Genomic DNA, 12269 nt, shown 5'->3' with positions numbered 1-12269 from the left:
TGGCTCAACAAAATTGATTAAACCAACGAAAAATTTCTAAAAACACAATAGAATGACGCAACATTTTCATAATACCTTTATAATTTTGTTATATTTTATTTTAACTTGTAAAGAATTGATAGCTCAGCAGTTTTGAAAATATTGTGACAAAATCAAGATGTCTTAACATTTTTTACATAAAAAAAATGTTATGTCTATGACATTTTCACAACAAATCATAAGTAGTAGGTTACTACAAGTTGTTATTGGTGGGGAAAAAAGTAGTTTCATTGGTAAGTTTAAATTAGAATCAATAACAATTTACCATATTTGATTTGTTGTGAAAATTATTGTGGATATAGCACTTCTTTTTCACTATACTTTTATTTTTAGTTGTAACTGGTTATAGTATGATATTTTATTATTTTATTTTGACCTATAATGAATTAATATCTTAATAATTGTGAAAATATTGTGCCAATTTGTGATGTTAATATTTTATTATAATGTGAAACAACGTGAATTGGACAAATCAAAAATAATATAGCAAATATGCTACAACTTTATGCATTCATTAAAAAAAAAAAAAACGGCCAGCAAAACAGTGAAAGTTGAACTAACCAAAACCACTGTAGCTTTTCACATTCACTCTTTATATATATAGAAATAAACATTGCACTTACAATGTAAATTTTTATTGTAAACACATAAAAATTGGTAAATGTTGCACACATTTGCAAAATTTGTATTTTTTTTTTGTGCAAATGTATATAATATTTGCTACTTTTTGTGTATATACAATGTAAGCTTAAATTACAAGTAGAAAGTAAACATATAAAGATCCTTTAAAAGGAAAAAAAAAAAATGAGCTCAAACCAAGTTGGTGAACTTGAAGAAATTAAAAAAAAAAGAAAAAAGAAAAGAAAAAGAAAGAGACAACTCACTAAACCAAAAATACTATTCATAAAGTAAACATATAAAGATTTATTTTTATTTTTTAGTTGTGGTTAGTCATAGTTTCATATTTTATTATTTTATTTTGACTTATAAGAAATTGACACCTCAATAATTGTGAAAATATTGTGAAATTTGTTGCGTCAGATAACAATATATATATATATATATATATATATATATATATATATATGCGGGTTCTTATAAATATTTAAAAGGGGAAAAAAAGTACAAACGGAAGACTTAAAAAAAAAGTTGTAGCTATTGTAGCCACAGTGCCACTTAGAGCAACCACATCAGCTCGTGTAAAAGATTCTGTCTATTTTACACAAAAAACCTACTTTTATGATTTTACACATTCACTTTTACAAAACACTCACATCAGTTTATCTATTCTACCACCTCTATTAATTAAATAATCAATTTCCTCGCAAGTTTTTTATTATTTCTCTTAACTGCCAAAGCTATATACGCGCACTCTCTCTCTCCTTCTATTCATTTTTGATTCATTTCTCTCTCTCTCTCTACCCATTTCAGATCAACTCTCCGATCCGCTCCAATCCACGAGCTCCGATCCAAGCTCCGTCCTCTGTTTCTCAATCTGACCGAGCTCCGATCCGATCCAAGCTCCGTCCTCTGTTTCTGGGTTGAGGCAAAGCGGGTTTTCTAGGTTTCCTTTGAATTTGGTTTCTGTTTTTGTTTTTTTTTTTTTTTAAAAAAATTTTGGGTAGATTTTTTTGTTGATTTTAGTTTAATTTTCTGTTGATTTTTTGGTCAATTTTGTGTTAGAAGGTGTTGTGATTGGCTGCGGTGGTGATGGTGGGTGTTGCTAGGTTGCGGAGGTGGGTGGTGTTGTTGTGGTGGTGGGTGGTGTTGTTGTGGTGGTGGTTGGACAATGGTCGATGGTCGGCGGTTGATGAGTTTTGTCCCGTTCAGAGGATGAGGGAGAGAGAGAGAGAGAGGTAGAGAGAGAGAAGTCAGATGGAGAAAGAAGAGAGGTGAGAGAAAAAAATATAAAATAATAATTCATACAGCTACTGTAACCGTGTATATTTACACGATACTGTAGCAATTTGAACGAAAATGTAAAATATACACACTTATGCACTAACTGATGTGGGCTGTTTTTGAACAAAAATGTGTAAATTTGAGCATTTTTTTTATTATACACCAACTGATGCAATTGCTCTTAAACAAACCAAAGTGGCACTATAGCAACTGTTCCAAAAAAAAAAAAAAAAGGCTCACTAAACCAAAAGGGGCACTGTAGAGGCCTTGCCTCTTTTTATATAGTTAATATATATATATTTATAAAACACAGAAACCTTTGAAATTTCCACAATTTTTCACGTCAACATAATATTTAAATAAGATTATCATTTTATTTAAATAAAATTATTTTTATTTAGTCCAAACTTAACAAGGATTGAAATTAGATCTTTCTAACGAGTCTAACTTAAACTCAAACTCAAACTCAAACTCATCATTATCATCTATATATTTTAACTATATATATATATATATATAATTGAAACCTTTGAAATTTTCACAATTTTTCACGTCAGCACAATATTTAAATAAAATTATTATATTGCAACTTTCATAATTTTTCACGTTAGCACAATATTTAAATAAAATTATTATATTATTTAAATAAAATTATTTTTGTTTAGTCCAATATTAACAAGGAGTAAAACACAATCTCCGTAACAAATTCGGTTTTTTTTTTTTTTCAAAATAACTACAAAACCCAAACAATTTTGTTAGTTAGTAATGTTTTCAAACTACTTAGGAAAATAACAGCTCAAGTCAGGAAGAGTCTAATTCACTATAGCAAATCGAGTCTCAAATAATTGATTTCCATGACGTGTGTGGCTGACGTGGATTAAGAAAATTCACGTGGAACTCGAGTCTCTAAGACTCAGGTTCCTTCCAAAAACCCAGAATTAGGAAACCCAGAATTGGTCTGGGATTGTTAAGTCAAATGGGGGTCTAAATTTTGGTTCCAAAAGCTCAAAGGCTTGCCTCAGAGACAGTTCGGTTTGGTTCTCAGCTTCAAAGGAAGCAATTTGGATGATTTTTAAGGGCATGAAAGCAGGGTCATCAAGTAGTAGCAATTACGAAAGAGAGCAAAAAGAGTTGTGTGCTTTTTTGAATTTACCTGGTGGAAAAAGAACAGGGGGGTTTTTGGAGATTGAGATTGTGAAACGGAGCTTGAATTGGTGGTGGCTGCTGTTGAGATCCACGACTGGTGGCGAGGAGATAGAGAGACCGATGACGGCGACGGCGATGGTGGTGCAAATAAAGGAGGCGCGGTGGTGGGGCAACGTGAAACAAGGAAGTGAGACAGGGAATGATTTTTGGGTTTGGATCTTTGTTCTGATTGAGATCGTGATTTGGGTTTGGGATTTTGAGAAATGGGTATAGATGAAGAAGGAAGCACTGTCTTGGGTTTTGGGGGCTTGGAAGAAGGGATTGGGACGGCAAATGGAGAAAAAAAAAAAAGAATGAAGGAAGAAGGAAGAAGATGGTGAACTTAAAGACTCGAGTTCCACGTGGATCCTTTACTCCACCTTAGTTTTTCCAGCGCATAGAAATTGAGTCTCTTAAACTTGATTTGCTACAGTGAAATCGAGCCTCATGGACTCAATTTGTTAGTTTCCTAAATAGTTTGGAAACGTTGCTAACTAACAAAATTGTTTGGCTTTTATAGTTATTTTGAAAAAAAATCCTAACAAATTCAACTAAAACTCAAATGCATTATTATCATTTTTTTAAAACAAAATTATTTTTATTTAATCCAAACTCAACAAGGAGTAAAAACTTTATCTCTCTAATAAGTCAAACTTTAACTTAAACTCAAACATTGATAATTTATCTCTAAATTTGCAAGGTTAATCATGAACACTATAAAAGCAAAACAAACCTCAATATTTTTTTTTAAGCCGAGTATAGGTATGAGCTATTCTTATGTTATTTTCTTCTCCTCTATTTTATTAAAAAAAATTATTTTATGGTTTTTCATGTATTTTTTAAAAAGTAATTTTTGTATATGAACCACCAAACTCTCTCTAGCTGTTTTTTACGAGATAAAAAAGTTTGCAATAATTGAAATTATTCTTTTGAATGTGACTCATCTTTCTCTATTATTTAGTCATATATATTTTGTTTTGTTTCAATAATTTCTAAGCAGTGAATCATCTTATTCTTCAATATACTTTAGTCTTTCAAAAGTTTTAATATTTGAATTTTTTAGTTAATTTTTTGCTATATCTGAAGCTGTCTAACAAATTCAACTAAAACTCAAATGCATCATTATAATTTTTTTAAAACAATTTTTTTTTATTTAATCCAACTTAATAAGGAGTGAAACTCTATCTCTCTAATAAGTCAAATTTTAGCTTAAACTCAAACATTGATAATTTATCTCTAAATTTGCGAGGTTAATCATGAACACTATAAAAGCAAAGCAAACCTTAAATTTTTTTTTTTCTTTTTTAAGCCGAGTAGAGGTATAAGCTATTCTTATGTTATTTTCTTCTCCTCCATTTTATTAAAAAAAAAAAAAAATTTATTTTATGGTTTTTCATGTATTTTTTAAAAAGTAATTTTCGTATATGAACCACCAAACTCTCTCTAGCCGTTTTTTACGAGATAAAAAAGTTTGCAATAATTAAAATTATTCTTTTGAATGTAACTCATCTCTCTCTTATATTTCTCTATTATTTAGTCATATATATTTTGTTTTGTTTTAATAATTTCTAAGCAGTGAATTATTTGATTCTTTAATATATTTTGGTCTTTCTTTTAATATCTGAATTTTTGAGTTATTTTTTTGCTATATCTGAAATTGTCTAACAAATTTTTTGTAAGCCATTGTAAGTTCAAGTAATGGCTTCATCATCAAATTGTAACACAAAATGAAGTCATACAAGAGTAAATCATGCAATGATGTAGTTTTTAAAAAAATTAAAAAAAACTATTTTAATCTACTTCACAAATAGGTAAGTTTCCGTGCATAGCGCATGTTAGTGACTAGTTGAGATATAATTGTGTGCAAGAGTGTATTGTTTTTCAATACAAATCTGACATGGCATTCATTTATTGGTGGCGTAAATTAGCCCATTTACGCCAACTCCACACTGAAGGTTTACTCTTGTTGTAAGATGCGGCTAAGTTGCTGTTGAAAGGGAAATAAAAAGTATTACTTTTAATAGATATCAACTTCAAATATAGGTGGAAGGTTCCAGTTAGCTTAATTAGTAAAGTCTCTGATAGTTGAATAATAGATCTGGAGTTTAATCCCTGTTTACACCAAAAATTGGTTGGTGTCTTGGTCTGATGATAAAAAACTATCATCAGGAACGGATGTCATAGGTTAAAACTCTCTTTAAAAAAAAATTATAAAAAAAAAACTTCAAATATAGGTGCAACCTATATAGGGAAATAATTGTAATACTTTTTATTTAATTGCAAATATAAGTATTACAATAGTCTATATAGTATTATAGGCTAATTACAACTTACTCACCTGTAGTTTAGCCGAAATTTAAGTTGCTTACTCGTAGTTTGAAATTTGATACTTTATCCACTTGAGGTTAGATTGAATAGACTTTTATTATTTATGATTTTGGGGCGTTACATATAGAGGTATAGCCTACAATGGTACGTCTTTCATTTTGCATTGTTAATGTGTAATTTATACTAAGATTGAACCAAACATAAGTGAGAGGCTCCTCCAGTACATAACATCAAATAATCAGAGAAATAATACCAATTGTGCATGGTATGTGATGTCGTATATAGTATGCTTAACACGGCTTTACAAATGCAAGATCACCAAATTCATTAAACATATTGGTTGAGACATACATATGGGTTTGGATGCCTTTTCGTTCTTTTAATTCTCAGTCAAAACAAATTTGGGCAGCTTGAGCTTTCGGAACCATATTCAGGATTGGCTTATGGAGCCAAACAAGGCTCATCATGCCAATCATGAAATTGAGTCAAGGATGAGTTGCTTAGTTATCACTGTTGACCAGGTCCTCAAAAGCCAAAGGTCCTCCTGGAAGAGATCAAAATTTGCATTTAGGAATTGAAATCATTGCAAAAGATATAGAATAAAACCATCCCTCCTCGCATTTTAATATTACAAAAACCTTAATAAGTACAAGACATTTAGCATGATCAACAGAATACGTTCAAATTTTTTCCACTTAATCTATGTAGCTATTTTTATGTTGGGAAAGATCTCCATTTCAATTGAATATAGTTCCTGTCATTTTTCAGCACTTTGCTCCCTCCAACCTAATTATTTATGATGGCTGATTTAGTTGTGTTTCTGGTTGCAAAAGCATTGATAAATTGTATGTTTCCGGATCCAATAGCGTTGATACATTGTAAATTCTGAACCGTGGACATTTCTTACACTAAATGGGAGGTTACGTGAAGTTGCGGTTCATTTCCTCCAGTAACCTGATTGTCTACATCATAAACAATATACGGTACCACGTGCCATACAGGTAGGTCTAAGAGTATGGTTAAGGTAGTAAATGTCTTCAGCTAGTCTTTCTTACTGGGTGCTTCCCGTTTGATATATCAGTTGGAGTTTCATCTGAATAAGCTGGAATACTGCTGCTTTGGTCTTCAAAACCCTGCACTGGGTTTGCATATGATCGGGTACAAGGCCACCTTCACACAATAGTGCCTCAAATAGATTAGCTTCTGCTGCAGCATATGCAAATTCCAGATAAAAAACACATGCTTCAATTTCATTGTACCTGCTTGACTTTATGACCTCATCATCTATTGTCATGTTCTCATCAAATATGTTGCCTGCAGATGACAGATAAAACTCAATCATTATGATAATGATGATGATATCCACTACAATAATGAATCATTAAGTAACTTACATGCATCATAAATTTTCATTCTAGAACAACAAAAAATTAAGTTCATTGAAGAAAAAGTATATTATGGTCAACCAGTGGAAATTGAATCTTTGTCTTGTGTTCTACTTTGCCCTTCAACATTAAAACCTGAGAAACTTACACAATCACCACTTCATACGTGACATCAATCTACAAATCCTTTACCTTGCAGGCAACAAGAAAGAAAATATGAAAGAAGTGCAAAATTAAATGGCTAACGGGAAGATCCTGAACTTGCTTGAGATATGACTAGAATACAAAGAGTTTTCATTGGGCTTAAAATCTATTAGACAACATGTACACTAAATAGGATTTCGGCAATTATACCTTGAGAGCCTACATGAGAGGTGCACAAGCCAACAGAAGGACAGAAATGCAACTACATTTTATGGTTTGCTCCGCAATGATACGATTTTGACACAGATTCATTAAAAAAAAATGTACAAAATGGTTCAAAGAAAAAGCAAGTCAAAAAAAGCAATCTCAAATTCCTAGCGGATAATTATGGTAATAAGAATAAAAGATTAAAACATACCCTAGGACAAAGGTATTATTACATAAAAAGAACACACCAGAGAGAGAGAGAGAGTTGAAATCATAAATTTTTTGGCTGATGACAGTAACTGAAAATTACATTATTGAAGAATTTATATAAGTTGATAAGAAAACTGACCACCCACAAAATCTTTACTCTGAATGAGGGAGAGAACTGAGAATAAAGAAAATCAATTTCCAAATTTCCACTCAATTAAGTACGAAAATGAGAAACCAAATTGTCCAAGACTATGCAGGGCACAAAAGAATTTTTTTTTAAAAAAAAAAAAAAAAAGAGAAAAATAAAATAACCCCTATTATAAAATTCAAAGTTATATCAATTACTGCTTACCTCCATATAGATTCTTCTTAGAGAAGTATTTCGCCATCAACCGGAAAGTGTAGTCAGCTTCATATTTCTTGAACTTCTCAATGTAGTCTGTGCTGTCAAGAAACCTAACAAAAATGAAGATCACGCTATATCATGTAGCCACTTATATAGATCTAAAGATAGTATCCCCTTGTCCCAAAATGAGTGTCCTTGTTCAAACAAGGACAACTTTTTTTGAATAAAGAAATGCATTGACAAATAATCTTTTAGTAATTTCTTATGTAATTGCCATTTCAAATGTATAACCGTATAAGGGATATAATTTGTACGAAAACATTGGAAAAGTACAAAATTTAACATATCAACAACCCAAAAAAAAAAAAAAAAAGGCATTTTTTTGGGACAGGGAGTTAAAACTACATAACTTATAGACAGGCTATACGGGCCATTTTAAAGATATATTTTTTTAAAAAAAACAAAAATGAAAGAAAAAGAAATTATAAGGACTCACAAAGCACAAAAAGGTTAGTATAATTATAGACAACAGAAAAAGCATCAGCTATCCTTTCTACTGATATGCTTGAGACTTATTATTTTTGGACAGTACAGATATAGTTGAGACTAGCATCTGATCTAAGTTGCTTAATATTTCTACGTAATTACAAGATATAATTAAAGATACACAACTCATGTACATTATCTAAAGTGTGAACCTGGTTAGCAGTTACCAAAACAAAGAAATAAAATCCAAGCATCATAATATGGACGTCTATGCTTAAAGCCATACTTTTTAAAAATATATATATACTTAAAGTCATATTTGAAATCATATGAAGGCTGTTGACCAAATTACTTGGTGACTTAGTCATCTTTTGTGCAGTGGCTATGCACAAACGTGCAAGAGAGAGAGGGAGAGAGAAAGATTTGAAACAATGTTTTTACCCTTGAGTCATGCCCCCCCCCCCCACACACACACACATTCTTTACAATAACATCATGTGGTATTCTGGTATTGCAAAACAACTTTCAAAATTTAGATGAATATTTATGGTTCTTCATTGTGATGTAGTATAACTGTGTATGGTCACACAACACCACACAAGGAAAACACTAACTGGTAATACAAACAAAAATTAAAGCATTGCAGAAGATGTTACTAACAAGGGGTAAATTATTGCTGCCAGAATTTTCTCCAAGTGAATTAAACTTGAGAGGAAAAAAATAGCAATAAATTTTATTTATTTTTGACATTCATTTATATGGGCTTACCCTAGCAGTACAGAAATAACAGCATCATCACTAATGAAATCTAAGGAAATCCCATGTAGAAAGATATCATTGCTTCTAATTAATTCTGATGGTTAAATTCCAAGTAGTAGCAATTTATGGTACCTTAAATAAAAGTGAAATCCATAGAAGGAAGGACATACTTGATCTTAAACCAATACAAGACAAAGCACAAAAATTAACAAAATTATTAAAACCTTAAAAACCCTGAAGTGAAAATTAGAATGCTTCAATCATCTTTTAAAAGGAAGAAAGAGGAGGTGAAACACCAGGAAGTGCCAACCAGTTGAGCTACACGGCTCTTGGCAAGCTTAGGAGCCCGTAAAATCCTCAAATTTTGTTGTTTAAATTAACACTGACAGATTTCTTTTCTTGTCATCAAGTGGGATGGGAAACAAAGCTCAACCTTTTTTAAATCCTTTGGAGATTTCCAAGCCACATAACCTGTTTTGGCTCCCCACCCCACCTCTCTCTCTCTCTCTCTCTCCTACTTTGACATATACGTGTGGGATGCTTTGTCAGGTACTTATGCCCATGTTGCAGTTCGTTGCAGCCACTATGTTAGATACCTTGTATCCATATCAGAGACTGTGCTTGTGTCAGCATATATATTAATGGATTCTAGAGGTTTTTTAACCATCATTTTAACAATTTCATTAATGGTCATGTCTATATGTTTTCTCATTTCAAAACTATTTGACCCATGCACTATCATTCTTATGTAATATCATTGCTTGCTCTTACAACTTATGACTCACATCTACTGGCATCCTCTGCTCACACTCTTCAAGCCACCCATGTTGATACATATTAAAAGCTGGTTTTTGCAATTTAGTTCAACAATGTTGTAACATCAAAGGGAAATTCAGTTTGTAAATTAGTACAGTTATCAATTTTTTTACTTTTCACTAATCTGATACATAAAATTTTCCATTTAAAGGTATTTAAGGCAGTTTAATTCACTGAAGAATCCTATAAAATATCACTTAAGCTTGTTTTGTCATCTTCCTTCATAATCCATCTGGTTTGTCAAAATGATGCAAAAGCAAAGGAAATTAACTCTGGAACTTCAAATTTTCACCATTTTTTACCCTTCAAAGTTTGACCATATTCCTATTCAAATTATGAAATCAACAGCTCCTTGGTTGTAGGTGAAAACACATTTTTTCTTTAATTATTTCTTTGTTTTCTCTTTTGTTATAAAGTTTTTTTTTTCTTTTTCTTTTTTCCTTCTAAATTTCCATTGAATTTTAGAGAACACGAGCAAATAGATGATTAAGTGAAACATAAGCTAAGGTCCTTATTTTGTTTTATTAAAAAGAACCCATTTGGTTTGGTGGAAAAAAAAAAAAAAAACCAGTCATACACTAAACAAAAAACAAGAAACAATGACGAACATATTCGAATACGGGATTAAATTCTAAAACCTATAAAGATCACAACCCCAGAATTTTAGTACAGACATGCATGCAACAAAAGACAGAGAAAAAATAAAAATAAATAAATAAAAACTAACTGGAAGTGGTGGTGTGGAAAGTCAGGCTTTTTGTCGTCGACATTGAGAGATCCATTATTCGTGGTTGGTCCTTCGTCGACAAGCTTAACAAACAAAACACAACAAACCCTCTTTAATGTTAAGAATCTAAAACAAAAGACAGAACAGAAAAAATAGTGTTATTTACAAATAGAGAGAGAGAGAGAGAGAGAGAGAGGACCTGAAGGTGAAGTGGGTTAGGTGGAGTGAGAGCAGTGGTGGGGCTGGTGGCGGAGTTCTCCGAATTGGAGGCCGACGGCGGAGAGGTTGGTGGTGGAGGTGAACTTGATGGCACGCTCGCCATTTTTATTAGTTATTATTATTAGTATTTGAAAGGCACACACAAACTAATAATAATAAGTGAAGAAGAAGAGAGAAACAGAGAGGTAGATAGTGGAGAAGACTAAAAAAATAATATTGCAGTATTTTGTACAGTTGGTTGTTCTCTCTCTCTAACCAGTTTTTATTCTCTTCTCTCGATTTATTAACTTACTAACTATTTTTATTTTTTGGCTTTTAGATATTTTATTTCTATATAATTTTATTGTTAAGTAAATAAATCTTATTTTTTCCAATTGTTAATCATTTTTCCTTTTTATTAGTTTATTCTAATACTATGTCTATAATATTTTCACAACAAATTAAAAAAGTGATAAGCTATTCACAACAAATCTTAGTATAACGAGCTGTCACTAGTTCTAATATAAGTTTACCAAAAAAATTACTTTTTTTCCCTCATTAAAAGTCAATAACATCTTATGTGTAATGAAATTATTATAAAAATATTGTCTAGAAAGTCTCCAGCGTCTTCATTATAATTGAGTACTCTGATTTTTTTATTTAAATTTACAATACTTAATTTTTTTTTTCTGAGGGGGTGATTTTTTTTATATACAAGATAGAATTTCTACTCTAACTTAATCTAAGTGTATATGTATGTGAAGCTCTCTTTTAAATCCCGACCCTTGCCTTCACACCCCACAAGCATTTATACTGGTAGAGTGACCACTGCACCAAGGGTGCGCAATGGTGAGAGGAACAATACTTTGAAGTTGAATGTGAATAAAGAGCTATTTATTATTAATTTATTACTACAGCCTTTATTTGAAATTGATCAATTTTATGATTTAGATTAAATTTTATAAATTTAAAAATATATTCAGCGCTAATTTATTATAAATTTGACTATATAAACTTAATTGTAGCACACTCTCGGCAACATGAAAACGTTTTAACTGTTTTTCTTCCCGTGCTGAGCTTGTAACATCTTTCAGTTCTGGAATTTTATTTTTTAGGGGAACCCTTTGACCAACTGCTTTCTTCGCAACACTTCAGTGTAGACGAAGTTCAGAACCATCATCTACCACAACCCTTTTTTTAACAAGAAGATGAGCTAAACCAACTTACAAACTGGGATGCACGGACGCGGCACCGGAGGTGCCGCACCCGCGTCCGACGCGGCGGGACTCGCCGACACGCGAGGGACGCCGCTGCTCGCGCGTCGGTGCGGCGTCCGGCCGAGTCGGCCACGTGGCATCTTATTTTTCCCGCCGACTCGCGCCGACGCGGCTTGAATCGCGCCGACGCGGCGCCGATTCGAGCAGATTCGGGCCGATTCGGCCAAAATCGGGCTATTTCGGCCGTATCGGGCCGTATCGGCCGGCGACCGAAACGGCCGAAACTGCCGAAACGGGCGAAACAGGCCCGAAACGGGCGA

The 12269-nt window shown here is 32.3% G+C and overlaps 1 protein-coding gene across 2 annotated transcripts; it reads right to left on the bottom strand.

Annotated features, from left to right (window-relative positions):
- Nucleotides 1-6266: 6266 nt before the first annotated feature.
- On the bottom strand, nt 6267-11005 carry LOC142630560 (uncharacterized). 2 transcript variants are annotated; one of them, XM_075804566.1, is made up of 5 exons: nt 10734-11005; nt 10535-10617; nt 7753-7856; nt 6714-6768; nt 6267-6624 (listed from the first exon to the last, which is right to left on the bottom strand). In XM_075804566.1, exons 1-5 carry the CDS (start codon nt 10854-10856, stop codon nt 6492-6494), a joined length of 498 nt encoding a protein of 165 aa, XP_075660681.1. In that variant the 5' UTR covers nt 10857-11005; the 3' UTR covers nt 6267-6491. The 2 variants fall into 2 exon arrangements, with proteins under 2 accessions (XP_075660681.1, XP_075660682.1); XM_075804567.1 differs by having other exon boundaries at nt 7753-7844; nt 10734-10960.
- Nucleotides 11006-12269: the final 1264 nt, after the last annotated feature.

The sequence above is a fragment of the Castanea sativa genome, chromosome 4 (assembly GCF_040712315.1).
Source record: "Castanea sativa cultivar Marrone di Chiusa Pesio chromosome 4, ASM4071231v1".
NCBI lineage: Eukaryota > Viridiplantae > Streptophyta > Magnoliopsida > Fagales > Fagaceae > Castanea > Castanea sativa.
Note: the sequence above shows the minus strand (reverse complement) of the source record. Positions and strands in the feature narration are given on the sequence as shown.

Excerpts from the sequence above, each read along its gene's own strand:
- LOC142630560 (XM_075804566.1), bottom strand. The coding sequence starts at position 10,856 with ATGGCGAGCGTGCCATCAAGTTCACCTCCACCACCAACCTCTCCGCCG. Across the intron at positions 6,769-7,752 it reads TAAGAAGAATCTATATGGAG|GCAACATATTTGATGAGAAC; the intron begins GTAAGCAGTAAT and ends TGTCATCTGCAG. Across the intron at positions 6,625-6,713 it reads GAGGTCATAAAGTCAAGCAG|GTGGCCTTGTACCCGATCAT; the intron begins GTACAATGAAAT and ends TATTGTGTGAAG.